The sequence below is a fragment of the Bactrocera oleae genome, chromosome 2 (assembly GCF_042242935.1).
Source record: "Bactrocera oleae isolate idBacOlea1 chromosome 2, idBacOlea1, whole genome shotgun sequence".
Lineage (NCBI taxonomy): Eukaryota > Metazoa > Arthropoda > Insecta > Diptera > Tephritidae > Bactrocera > Bactrocera oleae.
The window spans coordinates 79303884-79320289 of record NC_091536.1 but is presented as its reverse complement, the minus strand read 5'-3'; the positions used below and the strand labels follow the sequence as shown (position 1 = coordinate 79320289).

General features: G+C 37.5%; 1 protein-coding gene across 1 annotated transcript in view; it reads left to right on the top strand.

Moving 5' to 3' along the window:
* Positions 1–16406, top strand: part of Ser (protein serrate) — an 80147-nt gene that overhangs the window by 33470 nt on the left and 30271 nt on the right. The window contains exons 5-6 of the mRNA XM_036369407.2: positions 10821–10875; positions 12145–12460. Of these exons, the coding sequence (XP_036225300.2) occupies positions 10821–10875; positions 12145–12460 (371 nt within the window). The remainder of the gene's footprint in view (positions 1–10820; positions 10876–12144; positions 12461–16406) is intronic.

The following is a 16406-nucleotide window of genomic DNA, read 5'->3' as shown; positions in this document are numbered from 1 at the left end:
CACGTCGACAACCTTCGCTTTAAATTCAGCACCATCAAATCATCTTCCTCCAGCCGCTTATTCAGTTTGTCTGCGCATGCGTCACTCTGTTAACGCCTTTTTCCTTAAGTACTTATTTATACGCGCATGCTGCAATTATATTATCTATTTGTTGTAATTGTTAATGTACGAATGCTCAAAAAAAGTCGACTCCAATGAAATGAGCCTCGTTACCTAATATTAACTTGTCCAATTATTGTAACGCGAGTGTAATTTGCGTACACAAAATCTCAGCACCACGAGATGTTGTCGGAATAACCGAAAAAGCAACAGCATTAATAGTAAGAAGAAAAACAAATTGATGATATGTAGAGAAAAAGTTCGTACCTCGTTAAGGAAAACACACTACAGGGAAAATTCGTGTAAAATTGTTGGACTCATTCTCATTTCGGAAAGAATTCTATAGGATAGGAAGTTCTTTAATATACGCTTGAAGAAAAGTATGTCTGCTTGGAAATCCGTCTATTTCGTTGTGGGGAATATTTTATTTGACGAGGTCTAGATTTATTTACATAAAATTTAGCTTTTTCACAAATAAGACTTTTTTTCGTCCTATCGGAAGAGAGGAGAAAAATGCTTAATAATAAAATTAATGTTAGCGATCCTAAATCAGCAGACTTAGCGGTAAGGTTAGCATAAAAAATTTTAGTGGAAAAAATTTCGCCAAACTATCTATTATCAATTATTTTTAAAATAAAATAAATTTACTTTCTTATAATTGGCGTAAAAACCTCAATTTTTACCGTAAATCTTTTTAATATCCATTTTATAAAACACATATTGCTTTTTCGTAAAATCAGCCCAGTAGTGTGATGTATAGTGTTCACAACCGAACTTAACCTTAACTTACTAAAATGGCCAAAGCGCAAAGGGAAATAAACACGAAGGTGATTATAAATTGTTTTCCGTTCAAATAATGCGACAGATTTCACTCTTTTTCAGTAAAAATAATTTATTAAATAAAAATGAAAATTTTTACTGTTACTATTACAACTTGCTTTGGAAGAGCTTTTGGTATCCTTTAATACTACTAATACTTCATCATATACATAAAATTTACGATTTGACGATCAGAGTTTAAATAAAAAATACTTGAAAATGGTAGCTACAAATAGTATATACTCGTACATATACGAATTTTTGTTTAATTTATTAAAAAAATTTACAAAAATCCACATGAAGCCCTCAAAAAATACTCGTACAACTCTTGCCATAAGAAGTTGGCGACTTTGAGCAAAAAGCCAAAACAATAAATTGCTGACTTCATTTTTCACGTCTTCACGTTTTCAGTGTAACCGAGACTGTCGCTTCTTCAGTCACCATCGCCGACTTGCCACGACGCATAGCTTCCAAGCGCCCAAGCATTTGCACCACACAGTCAGGGCCACCTTCTTACACTTGCACGTGCATGGCGCTTCACTTGTTGCATTGTTCTTTCAGCTCATTGTACAGCAACACAGCTTTGCTGCTTTTTTCTTGCTTTCCATTTTATTTGCAAAGGACTCGTTACTCATATTTAAACTTTTTAATATTCATGATCCCAGTGCGCCGGCGAAAGTGGCTACATCGTCAAAAAACCAAAAAACCAGAAAAACATAAAAAGAACGGCAACACGTAGCTAGAATGACTTTACACGTACGCTGCCACACATATGCAGGTACATGCTTACAACATGTGTATGTATGTACGTACAACTGTTTGTAAGATAGCGCTGGCATTGTTCCTGTCGTGTTGTCGGCATTGCTGAGCGACTTTGTCGCGTTTGCGATCGTGCGCGATCGATTCAACGCTTTTTGCAACAACACGTTCCGCAGATATTGTACTTGTTGCATATGTTGTATTTGTTGCTATTGTTCTTGCCTTACAATGTATTGGAATTTATTGGTGGTGTACTTCTCGTTTCATTGTTTTATTTATTTTGCTTGTGATTTCCGGATGACTGCATTGATCTCCATGCGTTGCTCTGCTGGTCAGCTCTTAACATGCGCTGAATCCTGTGCTGAATTATAAATTCGATAAATTCGTTTCAATGCGTCTTTTCGGCCTCTGCTTACCGTTGGTGGAAGAATTTTCAACTGTCTGTGTGTAATTGTAGCGCTAAAGCCTAAGTTGTCTAGCTCGAGAGTCGAGCGCATGCGCGGCGTTGCATGAAAGCTTTTTCTTATATTATTTCCTTTCTTGTTGTTGTTTATTTGTTCTTTTTCCTTTGTGTTGCTTGACGTTGCTTCCGGTCACGTCCAGCTCGGTTTTAGTGACTTAGAAAACAACAAAATTTTTCATAACTAATTTTTGAATCGAGGCAAAAAATTGCACAAGTATTTTTATTAACTCCATGAATATTTATTGTACGAGCATATTAACTTACAAAATATTCGTGCATAAGTATGCCATTAAAATAAATTGTAAACGCAATGCTTCAACTGTTTGTGATGGGCGAGTCTCGGCTTTGTTGCACTCTTGCGCATGTGTGTGTAAATATATGTACGTGTATTGGTTTTTTAGTCATTAGCAATGTATTTATGCAGTTATACTAAACATTTGAAACACTTTCATTAACTATTAATGGACTGTACGAGGCATGAATGAATTCATTTCATAGTTATTGTATAAATAGGTAGTGCGGCAGGAGGCTCGTGGTCTGTCCGTTATATATGTATGTATGTTTAGTTTTTTTTTTTTTGGAATATCAATGACTCAATATTTTTCGTATTTTTAAGAAAATTTCATAGAGACGTAGATTTTTTAGTTCATTTTAACCCAAACTCAAGGTTAGTCAAGGAGTGTCTGACCCTAGCCTCAAGTCACTTCTTTTTGAGACTTATTTTGGCGCATGTTTATAGCGGAATCGCTGGAAATTGCAAAGCTGATGGGTTCGTAAAAAAGATTGGGAACAAGTCTGTGCTTCACTGGTCTCTTGCATCCTAGATCTGTGGATCTCATGTGAGCTCAGTAAGTGTTGGTTAATAACCAGCATATGTGCAGCACCGAGATCCTTCTGGCACAAAAGTGAAACAAGATTCATCTCGCCGCATTGATTGGTGGTATTACTTGACGTTGTTACTCATGCGGCGCCGCTAAAAATTTTGGAGTACGTATGTTGTCAAGGTTAAGTGGAGAAAATTTAGACACTTTCTTGATTAAGGTTGAAGCATTTCGGTAGCCGTGCCTTCACCTGAGCATATTTATGACAGATTGAATTCGTTGATACGGTTTTGCTTAGGGATTCCAGGAATACTGGGCATCCCCACGGGTACGAATATAAACCTGATAATCTGAACTAATCTAATCCAATATCAGTCTCTAGAAGAAGCTATTTTGATTTTTTTTTAAGTTCTAAATAAAATCACAACCTCGTTAAAATTACTATTGCTAGCAATCGTAGCATAAATAATATCAAATGAAAAATGTTATTTAAAATTTGTCCAGAAATGTTAGATAAAGATGAAAAATTAGAAGTGATGATAGCAAATAAACTTAACCTGGTGGTTTAACATTGTTGATCAGACTTTTAAGGAAAAAAATATAAAAAAATGTATATGACTCAATTAAGATGCTATCGAAAACGTCTAAAAGAGTCGAAAAATATGAAGTGACAATGTCAGTTATAATGTCATCTCAACACATCTGAAAATTGCATACTGTAATTCTAATTTTATTACCAATAAAACACTTATTTAATTATATATACACCATTTCATCAAAATTCCAGCAGTTAAAAACTTCCATTGCCACACTAGCTTATTTATTTAATTGTCACACAGAAAAGTGTAACAAGGCGTGACATATGTGTGTCTTTAAATCGATTTATTTATGTGCGTTGCGCATGCGCTGCATTTCTTGCAACTCAAACCTAAGACTCGATTGCTCGCCAAATGCAAATACAGTCATTACTTTCAAGTACGATTCGGATTTGTTTCTTTAACTTTTTCCACGCCACTTCACCGCTTCGTTCTTTTGCGTTTGCGTTTGCGGTTTTGTTGTCATTTGTTATTTGTGCTCTCTTTAGGCGGCACGCCTTTGGCTTGCAAATTGCATCATTAACATTTAGCATTAAACTTTGCATGTGGTTTACAATCGAAATTCGTGTTTTCGTCATTTCATTTCATTATACGTTTCATTTGATTCCACAACAACACCCATTTAATTTAACTTCACTTTAACCGACTCTTTGTTTCGTATTTTATGTGATCGCTTTATGCCTGGAATTAATTGCGCTTTAAATGCATGTGAGTGAGTTTTTAAAATCTTTGGGAAAAATAATGAAATCTGTGGAAAAGTAATCACCTTAGTCATCGACACTAATAACAATTAAGAGAGCGGGGTATGTTGTGTTGCTATAAATTGTGTTGGTGTTCACTTTTTAATTGACGCTGACCTGTGAACACGCCCACCGATCGCTTTTTAATGAGATTTGTTTTATTATACTATTGCAACATGTTGCTACAGAGTATACTAGTTTTGTTCACCTAACGGTTGTCTCATTCAGCTAAAACTAATCGAGTTAGATATAAATCAAAATGTGTTAAATCCCATATACTTAATATGAAGAGTTTCGAACTTTCGTGTGACTTTATACCGCATATATCAGACAGTATGTGAGTTATCTCAATAAATATGGTGAAAAGTGTGTACCTGTGTCTAAAATAAGTAAAATCGGGTGAAAACTTGCCCTAGTTTCCATATATTGTAACTATTCATAGAATTTTCAAATATCCGGTTGATCTAACTCCATATATGTTGATGACGGTATGTGAAGTACTTTAATGAAACTCAGAATAAAATACTAATAAAAAATGTTTGGTTACACCCGAACTAAGCCCTTCCTTATTTGTTTTCGTTAATTTTTTTCAAAATCGATTTCGGTTGCCAAACAAATGCTCGTTTGCCGCATTATTCGAACATTAATTCGAAACCGTTTAACTACCAAAATGCAACGCCTTAACGAGCCAAAGAATGAGATTGTAATCTTCGTTTAATTTACATTTACAACTTTGGGAAATTTGCATTTCATGACTCGCTCGCTCGTTAAATCATTCGCTTATGCCATATTCCGAGCGACTTACAAGCGTTTCGGTGTTGACGCCTGCACAAACAAATTCATCCCAACGGCTAGCTGACTCCTCCAGCGAGCCATCAAGTGAGGTGCTGAGTTTCCTGTGTTGTAGAACACATGTCGCTCGGCATAAAATACAAAATCATGCTGTATATCACACTTACACACATGCACATTTGTAAATATTTGTAGCCTGGTGTTGCTTGATGGTGGCGTTACACGAATGTGATAACAAGCATGTAGTGCAGCCCACACAAATGTGCCGAATTTTATGGTTTTCGATTCAACTGCATTCGATTAGAGTAGGAAGGGAGAGAAAGCAGATAATACAATAAATTGTTGGAGAGTAAAAAAATTCCCAAACGCTGGTGATTGCTTACAAGCCGCACAATTAAATGATTTGAAGTTTTCGTTCGTCTTCTGATTGCACCGCATGTTTAACGAAATTGTTATAGAAACCTATTTTATGCATTCGAAAGCGTCATTGTTGGAAGACGCCCGCGCTGGTGTCTGCACCGATTATTTAAAACAACAGTATAAATAACTGATGATTGATGATGTGTGCTCCCATGTAAAGGCAATCAAAAAAATTTTGTGTGGTCATAACAAATGTTGACAGCGTTGTTGTTGTACCACTTTTGTAAATTTGTGTGCTTATGGCTAGCTCTGTGAGGTGTTGACTTTTTAACAACCTCATAAATTACTTGGTGAGATGATGCTTGACAAATAAAGTAAAAATTATATAAAGGAAAAAGATAAAATTGTGTGTGCTACATGCATATGAAAACGAATTGATTGTTAAATTAAAATTAACCACTCCGAAATATTATTAGGCGAAATTAAAAATTAATTATGAAGTTGTTATTTGATCAAAGTATTGATACACTTTCCATATAGTATTATATCTCAAATTACTATTAACTTACGAGTAAGGTTCAGCAAAGTTAGGGTAGAAACAAACCAAGTAATTAAGAAAAAAAATGTTAAAAATATTTGCGCATGAAACCAGTACAAGTTATCTATATGATAACAGGATTATTACTCCTATGTTTCACAAAAAAGTCTTACTTATCAATCAAGGTATCTTCTTTTGAGTAATTGGATTAATTAACTCACATATATTAATCAACGTAATCATCAATGATGATTAGAACTAATTTCATCCATTTTAGGTATTAAATACATAAATACTAAAGAAAATATTTACTCCAAATTATATTAAAACTGCTCATAAAATGACCGATATATGCGATATAATGTTAACCGGAGGAACCAATATTTTTAAATTCATTACATTTGAGCTACTTTATTATCAGACTCGTTTGGGTGCCTGATCTTAGCGGAATTGCTGCAAACTGAAAAGTTAATAAGCTAGCAAGAAGAGGCACCCTTACTCCACTCACATCGAAGTGGGAACGAGTTGCATCTTCGTTGTCTTTTTGCGTTGTGGCATTGGACCTCGTGTGCGCTTAGCAGGTACTGGTCGGCAACCAGCTCCTGTATGACTGCGAGATACTTTTGGCCTAAAGTAGAAAGGAAGCTCTTACTAGACGCTGTCCTATTGGTACTCATCAGGTACGGTAAAAAAATTTTGAAGAATGCAAATAGTCAAAGTTGCATGGAGGAAGCTGAGAACACCCAGGCACTTTTTCCTATATTGTTTAGCTTCGGCAAGACTGAGGTGGATACATCTCGCCAGTCATATCTTCGGAAAATCAGGAGACAAGCCGAAACTGATAATAGCCATCTCAACAAATTTGTGATAAGCTCAAGATGCTTTGTCGATTTATGAGGGTCTTTATGATCAATATATACAATATGAGTTTTACGTATGACAACGGACCGAGATTCTAAACTGTCCAAATGTGATTCAATCAATGATAAATTTATCTCACTGAAAAGTAAGATTATTATAAACTGGTGAAATATTTGAAAAGAGTGTATTCAATAATTATATGATTATCGGATCTATTGGCTGGTTCGAATCACAATTTGACTCAATTAGGATCAAAAGATTTTGTACAGATTTTATTTGTTTTCTAATTTTCGTCCTAATTTCCTGTGTAAAGTTTAAAACATTGTTTGAAGCTTCAGCTTGACATTTCTGTATCAGAATTTATTTCTTAACAAAAAAAGATACCTTTTAGCCGATAAAGGGTTAAAGCTTCTTCAAAACGAAAAGAAAAACATAACTGTTATGAAATTGTGAGCTTGTCCACGTCGACCATAAGATATAAAGAATCATAATCATAATTTTTTAACTGTTTACGCTCATAGAAATATTTATGATTTCCCTTACAACATTTGCTTATGCTCATTTATTTATACCTATGCATTTATGCCCACTCTTCGATGCCTGCAATGCGCAGAAAATGCTTGCGCTATACCTAGAGAATAGCCATGCATTGTTGTAGTTGAAAATTTTACCACGTTAAATCGCGAAGCCTGACCAAGTGACCCAAACTGTCAGCCGCAGATACTGCCATGCGCGTCCAAAATGCGCGAACGAGGAACTAATGAAACGTCAAATGTGTCAACGACAACAGCAAAAGTGTCACACAAACAATATCAAACAACCACAGCAATAGCAACAACAGCAATAACGAGAAAAAAAATATACAACAGACAAGTGCTTGATTTATTACGCTTTCAAAAAATCACTCACCAATCAAGAGGAACGGGCCAGGGACGCGCCAGCAGCCGGAGAAAACGCGATTGCATCAGTTGAACACATAATAAGTAATAACTTATATACCACAGCCATATACATACACGCGCAGCGCATCGACATTTCGCAAAGCAGTCAGATTGCGGTGAGTTGCGGAGCGGCTGGCGTGGCTTGGCGCGTCGCCATCACTGCACATGACACGATCGTAATCGTAACTAATTTAATTGCCGATTGATGCAAACCACTTGTGGCGCGTTATGTTGCCGCAGCGAAGACACGATGTTGGCACGACGACGTCAGCGGCTGGTGGAAACGTGGCAGTGTTGCACTTGCCACAACCTCGTTGTCATCATCGTCGTTGACGTTGTCGTTGTCGTTGTTGTCATTGCAATATGAACGGAACACGCGTCTCGCCGCCCAATTACACGAACCAGCGGCAGTAACTACTTCCAGATATATGAGTATGCTTGCAGGCAACCCGAAGGTAGGAAAATACACAAAGGCCGCTAAATTAGGAGAAAAGAAAGCAATCAGAACTTTGCAGCGCACCCAAAGGCAAGTCACAGCCGCCAACTATGCGTACTCACATAGCTATATGCGATTATTATGCGCACGAAGTGCATATCAGTATTTCTCTAAGCGACCCCTCAGGCGTTTTATAGTAATTTTTCAAATCCGCTCAAATCCCATTTACTTAGGATTCGCTACGTGGATCACTTTCGAAGCGCGCATACCACTTTCCTGGCAATCGCAGCGACTTAAGCGACTGTGTACGTCTCACGAGCCAGTCAAATGGATACCCGCCTGTCGCATAGACTGCCAGACATTTCACGGCAATAATCTGCCTTCAGATCCACTGGCTCACTGTCAGCGCCTATCCCCCCAAACCTCGCCAGCCCACTCGGCGTGGCTTAGCCGCCAGTTTGACTGGACTTAAATGAGAGTTTCCTGGCATCCAGCTGCGCGACGTTGTTGAAATTTAATTGCTTTGGCTGTGCATAATCTTCGTGTGCAATTCGTCGTCAACAAAGTACCTACACTGCCGTCCACACATACACACGTACATTATGCACGATATGTATGCAGATGCCGACAACGCAGCACGCATTATGATCAGCAGGCAAACCAAAACAACAACGGCATTGGCGCTCATCATTGTTCGCTTGGGAGAGGTTCTGCCGGCATATCCGCAGCGTTGCTGTCGTGGCATTTGTGACATTGTGGTTGTGACGGCGACGTCTGCGTTGGCTGTCGCACGGTTGTAAAATGTCTATATGACAACTTAGACAACAAGTCTCCTGCCACCCGCTAACCTCGCGGCTAACTACGGGCAACTATTTGGCAGTGATCTTCATCATTATTATATATTTTTTGTATTATTTCCGTTTATCATTGCTTTCCAATTCTAGTTTGCTTTTAAACAGCAAGTTTTTATTTGATTGCTGAAGATTGTTTTACATATTTTATCGCGATTTCGACGAGCCAAAAGTGTGCTTAGACAAATATTACTACAAGTGCTCAATTTTATTGCTCTGTGTCGTACTCTGTTTATGTACTCGCTACGAGCAGGTGCGGCAACATTAAAATTGGTTGTGTTCATGTTTTTTACTGTTTCTAAATTGTTTGTGAGTATAGATTATTATATGTAGAGATAGTTCTGCAAAAACTCGTATGCCTACTATAAATAAGAGCATATTTGCAGGCTGTTGGAAATTCGCACAGAAATGCATACTTAATCGCCATATTTACATTAGCAGGTATTTTTGACCTATTTACTCTGCGAATTATCGAAATTTCAAAACATTGCAGTGCTAATATAGTGCTGCAGGTTTCGAAGCTATTCGTGTATACGAAATGATCGAATGATCGAAGTAGTCAAAAAGTTGTATAGAATTATGATGTTTTTAACTTTGCTGGCAAGTCAAATTCGATACTATTCTTCTGTCCAGTGTCATTAATGTGCGAATCTAGAATATTATACTCGACTGGAAGTGGACAAAAAATTGACATTATTTTTGAAAATTATTACGAAATGTTAAGTTTTTGTGCCAAATTGGTCAGTTTGCGTAAATAATAAATTCTAACGAAGTATTATTCATACCCAAAAACGCACTAGCAGACTTCGTATGAAACTATTGCGGTCTTCTACAAATTTAAAATGTCCCAAAATAGGGATATAAAATAAATTGAATCATTAGAAACTCATTTATTAGCTACTTATTTAACTTCAAGTCATTTTAGAAACTTACTACTACTTTTCGTCTTACAATTAAATATTTTCTAATTAAAAAAAAAAAAACTAAGAATTTTTTAAATAAGTCAATCGCACTATAATACTACAACTATAAATTATGTATATATTGTTGGAATACATCATTTATTAGTAGTATTATTTATAAAAACACTCCTATTAGAATTGAGAAATAGTTGCAGAGATCAACATAATATTTGGCAGTTAAGTAATTTTAAAATTAGAACGAAAAGAATTATTCATTTCACCAGTTTGAATACAATATTTTAAAATCAATTATGAATATTTTAATGCAGTATTAAAATACAAAATAAATATATATTTCAAAGTTTAAATATTTATTAAATTGTTTTCAATATTAAGTATATATTTTGTGTCGTGTTACAAACCCGCGCTTGAGTCTGAAGCCCTCAGTAAACATTGCCAATGATTACGTTCAGACACAAATACCTATGTAAATGCCAATTAACGTCACTTGCCACTTACAATTGGCTACTGTATCTGCGCGTACAATGAAAAGCGGAGAGAAACTGCTGGAAATAATTTGAAGTTAACGCCAAAGTAATCGGCGAAAACATGAAAATGTGGCTGAAACAAACAGCAAATTGACAAAATAATTTAACCTCGTTTAACCCAATGCAAGCTGCCTGGATGCTCTTGTAACACACAGAGATATATACATATACACATACAAGCATTTTTGGACTTTTACATTCACTCATTCGTGCCTCGTTTATGCGCTCGTTTAATTTAATTTCTGTTTTGTTTGTTTTCTCTAATTTTTGCCTTTTTTGTCATTTCACTTGCAGAAATCGTTTACGCTGATATTGCAGGCGTTGGATATGTACAACACATCGTACCCAGGTAATTATGCGCAAACTATTTAAATGCCACCAAGGCACCGAAGCACCAAAGCAACAGCGTCACCAGCGGCACCGAGGTTCAGCCCCAGCGCTGCCGAGCGGCGTTTGACAATGCGATTAGCCAGCGAAAACAAGCGGCTAAATGGTTCACAAACAAACAAACAAAAAAAAAAAAAAACACCGCCAACAACAACAAATTAAAAGCAGAAATAGTTAAAGTCAAAAGCGCTAATGCCGACGATGAAATTAGAGTTGGCGGCGGTGTTGCTGAATGTGGCGGAATGGCGGCAATAAAAGCCGCAAGCTCTCGCCTGGGCTAGTGCTGGCACTTTTTGTTGCCATTATTGTTGTAGTTGTTATGGAATTGTCGCATTGCGAGGCGTCATTTGGGAGTTTTAATTAGACTACTTTGCCCATTGCGCGCGTTTGCGCCGGTGACAATTCTCCAAATGACTGAACAACAACAACAGCAAACTGCCAACAATAAAACTTTACAAAGTGTCTTGGGTTCGACATGAAATTTACAGCAACAGTAATAGCAACAAAACGGAATACATTAAGTACTACTCTAAAAAATAGCTTCACTATTGAATCAGTAAAAAAACATTAGTAATAAACCCATATATACGGTATAGAAGAAATGTGCCTACCTGCCCGCGTTGTGCTGAAAGCCAAAAAACGGAAGACTTAAGCAACGAACTTGCTGACAGCTGACTTGAGACCAACACATTTTCTACATTTCATTACATTTCGCTTCAATGTTTTTATTTTGCTTTCTTTCTCTTCTCTTTTTCCCTGTTACATGTGCCGAATTGTTGTTGTCGCCATGGTTGTTGCTGCCGCTATGTTCTGTGTCTCATTTCAATACGAATGTTAACTCGGCTGTTGGTTGGCTGGATGACTGGTGGGTTCAATGTTGCTGTTGTTTGTGTTTTGGGCTGGCAATTCACCAAAATGCACCTCTGTTTGCCTTCTAATGTATTGTTGTTGCTATGTATGTAACTTTACTTGAACTTGCGCCATTGTCGCGGCGGACCGTTCAATCGTTGATTCACACAACAACAATAACAAAAAACAATTGTGTGTGGAAATGCAAAAAAAAAAAATGTTTCGAAAACAACAACAAACTACCAAAAACAAACACCACCGAAAACGCTGCAACCGAATACCGAAACAACGAAACAACTAACAAACAACATTGTAATCGAACCACAACAACAAAACGTGTACAACATTCGGCCATGCCACACAATGGCTCATCAAATCATAGACTCGGAGAGGTTAATTGAAGAAACAGCATTTTCGGGCGTGATCCTACCATCGCCCGAATGGAAGACATTGGATCACATCGGCAAGAATGCTCGCATTACATATCGGGTCAGAGTGCAATGCGCCGTTACGTATTACAACACGACGTGTACGACTTTCTGTCGGCCGCGCGACGATCAGTTCGGCCACTACACCTGCGGCGTGGAGGGGCAAAAGCTTTGCTTGCCTGGCTGGCAGGGCATCAACTGCGAGGAGGCGATTTGCCGGCCCGGCTGCGACCCCACACATGGCAAATGCGATCAACCCGGCGGCTGCGAGTGAGTATTAAACACCATAATTCATATTCTCTTCTCAGTTAAATCTACTTTCATATACCATAAATATACATACACATACATATAACCAAATATAAACATATGGAGGTGATCTCTGTGATGCTGTGTTAAGGAGTTAGTTGTGCGTAGAAGAAATTGTTAATTGCCACACCGTTATAATTGCAACAAATTGTACGTGCCGCATGTGGAAAGTGGGTTAGGTGTCTGTGCGACACTATTCTCGCGCTGCTGTTATGCGGTATTATGCGCTATTATGCGTTTTCCGCATGCCTTTTCGCACATCTCTAAATAGCTGAAATGTTTATATGATAGTTGATGCTATATGTAATTTCTTCTCAGCTCTTTGGTGTCAGAGAGATATGGGAAATGTCATCGTGTGATTTATGCTTTTAACCGTTACCGTAACGCTATTTATATGGGAAAATAGCCGACTTTTTATTAAAATGAATACTTGAAATATATGTCGTTATATTACAGACTCCATTTCATTATTATAGCATAAATATTTTTTAGAAATTATGGCAATCAGTTTGATTTCTATTGATATTATATTGATTTTTTTAAACTTTTTAAAAATATAATTAAATGGGGCGTATTAATCAGGCCCAAAATTTTTCGATATTTCTTTTGACGGTGTGGGGTAATTTCGTTTACATAATAAATGTTTGCCTCTAGTAAAAATTAAAATAAAATTATATTAAATGAAAAAAACTAAAATAAAATAAAATAAAATTGAATTAAATAAAGTTAATTAAATTAAATTAAATTAAAAAATCAACAATGAAAGAAAATTATACAATAAAATACATTTTCATATCCCTAGTTAATTTCCACTTCAAATTAGTTTCGAAAACAGAAAAAAGACACAGGGAATTTTGTTGTGTCTATCCATAAGGACTCTTGAGATTCTCCGCTACCTCGCTGATGCCAACACGCAAATTTTCAAGCACTTAACTTTTTCGATGTTATTGTCATTACCAGAGGTGGATGGAGAGCTCGCATGAAGCGCATTTTCGATGACTTCACAGGCCCTTATTGAATGCTGTATGCCTTACGTTATAATACTTGTGTTCGTAATAAAGTAGACTCTTCAAAATACTTCTGCAACATGTTTAACGGATGCCTAACTATTATTTCTGTTGCAACGCAAATTCGTGGCTACATTTTTTTAATGGTGAAAATCACCAGACCAACTTTTCGCATCGTAAACAAACAGCTGGATAAAACACACTAATAGAAATATAAATCAAGTATAAATCAATCGATTAAAAAAGTGTGTGCCAGTTTACGAAGAAAAAAAAAATTTCATAAAATACAATATTTCAGTACGACAACAAGTTGTTCACCATTTATTCGATACTTGACATAATTTTATTTTACTTCTAGTTTTCGCTTAAATTTCCTTCGTTTTTTTTCAATTCTTAAGACACTTTTTTATTTAAAATTTCTTTCTTTACCTTGAACTGTTAGTTATTATAACCTCTCCAAACCTTTCAATAATTATAATTTATCCTGTTTATCGCTCAGGTTTTGTGTTTTTTCTTTCTCTCTTCTTTAATAACATTTTTCACTGGTATCCTCTTACTTTTTATTTCCATTTCTGCTAGTCTCCTCTTACTGCCTCTCTATGGCCTTGTTTCACCATCTCTTATTTCTAAATTTTGACCCCCCCTCGCCTCTCATGCATTATTTGCACCATCTTTCACTCCATCTCTTTGTCGAAAGTCATGCATAGTTGCAGAGAAAGAATTATTCCTTTCGAATGGTAAACTAAGTTTTCTGTGCTCTCCAAGATGCACTACAAATAATTGTGATGAAGTCCAATTAATTATAACCTTAGCCACGAAGCAGCGAGTCATCATTTGGGCTTGCAAAGCAATCACTCGACATCACTGCAACTGGCGTTGCATTGACCATTTGGCCTTTGCGGCACAACAACAAGTATTCTGTAGATTAAAAGATGCACTTCCACTCCACTTCGACGCGGTGCCATGTGAACGCGTCAAGGCAACAGCCGCTTTGAGCCGCAACTCCCGATTGGAACTCGGTTCTTTCGCAACTTTTGTTATTGCGCTACAAATTTCCGACAGCCGGCAAACAGGGCAGAGTGGAGGGGGATGCTTGGTGGCGTTGGAAAGTACCACCATAGCGGAATCACGTATTCTGTGTTACACTATTTTCGAGTTTGGCTACAAACGTTGAATCGTGCATGCAACACTAACTGCAACACACTGCCATTCTGCTATTTCAACTATAGACAGTTGCTGCAACTAGACAACTGCAATTACAACAAAGCATGTTTGGAAAAAGTGCGATGCCTTCGCATTGCTGCACCTTTCAGCCAGCTGCTGGCGGACGGCGAGTCCTTACAAAGCGCGAACGCGAATCAGAATGTTGAAGAGCAAATGCTGTTGTTGTAGCTATTGCAGCGTTACTCAATTTACTTTAATGTTGCAACATTTTGTTAGCCACAAGTGGACTACAAATGAAAAACCAAATTAAATTCACTATTAGTGGCATGCTGTTGCTGTTGTTGTTGTTGGACGATTTGCTTGCTGAAAGAGGCGGAAAGCTCCACCCACTCGGTCGGTGCGCACACGAAACCGATTATTTTTCCAGCGCAATGGTGTGTGCAACAGCAACAGCAACAAAAACTCATCACAACGTGCGGGCATCCAGCTGGGCTGCATTATTGCCAATCACATTCGCTGCCGAGAGCCTGGCGGTGATGCCGTATTTGCTGGCGTTGGGCAAATCAAAGCATAACAACAACAATAGCAAATCGATTGCAAATAACACGCAAGTGAATGCCAACAACTCGCGGCAGCAATAGCGCCGAGCAGCAAATGATCAACAACAATTTTAATAATAACAATAACAACAACACCAATAACTGTGGCAACAACAAAAGCACCGAAGTGGAACGAACCGACGAATTTGTTCGTTATTGTTGAATTTGCGCATGTGCACGAACAACAGCAATAACATCGAATGGCGGTATGCAACAACAACACTCACACTGAGGCGGCTTGGGGCGGGATGTGCGCGTCAGCGGGCACAAGCAGCAACAACTGAAAAATCGACAGCTCCTGTGGCAGCCAATTCCCCAATTCAGCAAAAAACTGTTGGGCGCTTACATTGATGGCCCGTTGAGATGCCCTGCGGCTGCTGTTGCCACCACTGCGAAACGGCAGCTACAACGGCAGCCGGTAATAAAAAGAAATCGAAATGGCAGCAAGACACATTGAAAAACAACAAAACTGCACAAAAACATAATGACAACAAAATAACAAAATACGAGTGAGCAAGGGCTTTGTACGACTGCGACTGCGCAAATGCTGAAAACAACAGTTAAAACTTCAAAACACAACAAATGCCGCACAACACGCGGCAAATAGCACGCCAGGTATGCTAAACGCCGAAGCAGCCCTGCGAATCCACCAGTACGCAAATGGAAATGTTGTTGACGCCGTTGTGTGGCAACTAGTTATATTTTTGGTGCTATTGCTATTGGCATTGTTGTTGTAGCGCTGTCTTGTTCTCACTGTTGTTATTGTTGTTACTGTTATTGCTGCTATTATTATATTAAAATTGCGATTTAAGCCATGGCAAATCTTTTGATTATTTCCATTTCGATGCTTGTTGTTGGCTGGAGTTTTGACATGAATGGTTTAATTTGTTGCTGTTATTGAGTTAACGGTATTTTGATATTGCTTCCTTCGTTTTACTACCGCTCATACTTGATTATCTTTCAATTATTACTTTCCACTTTTCACATAATTGTTGCAACATATTGTTGTGTTTCTAATCGGTATCAGACAAAATAAATTGCTTTAGCTGCTAAATTCTATGTTTTTGCACTTTAACTATGTACGACCCATTTTTTGCCAGAAAATCTGCTAAATTAATTGTATTTGCACTGAAATGA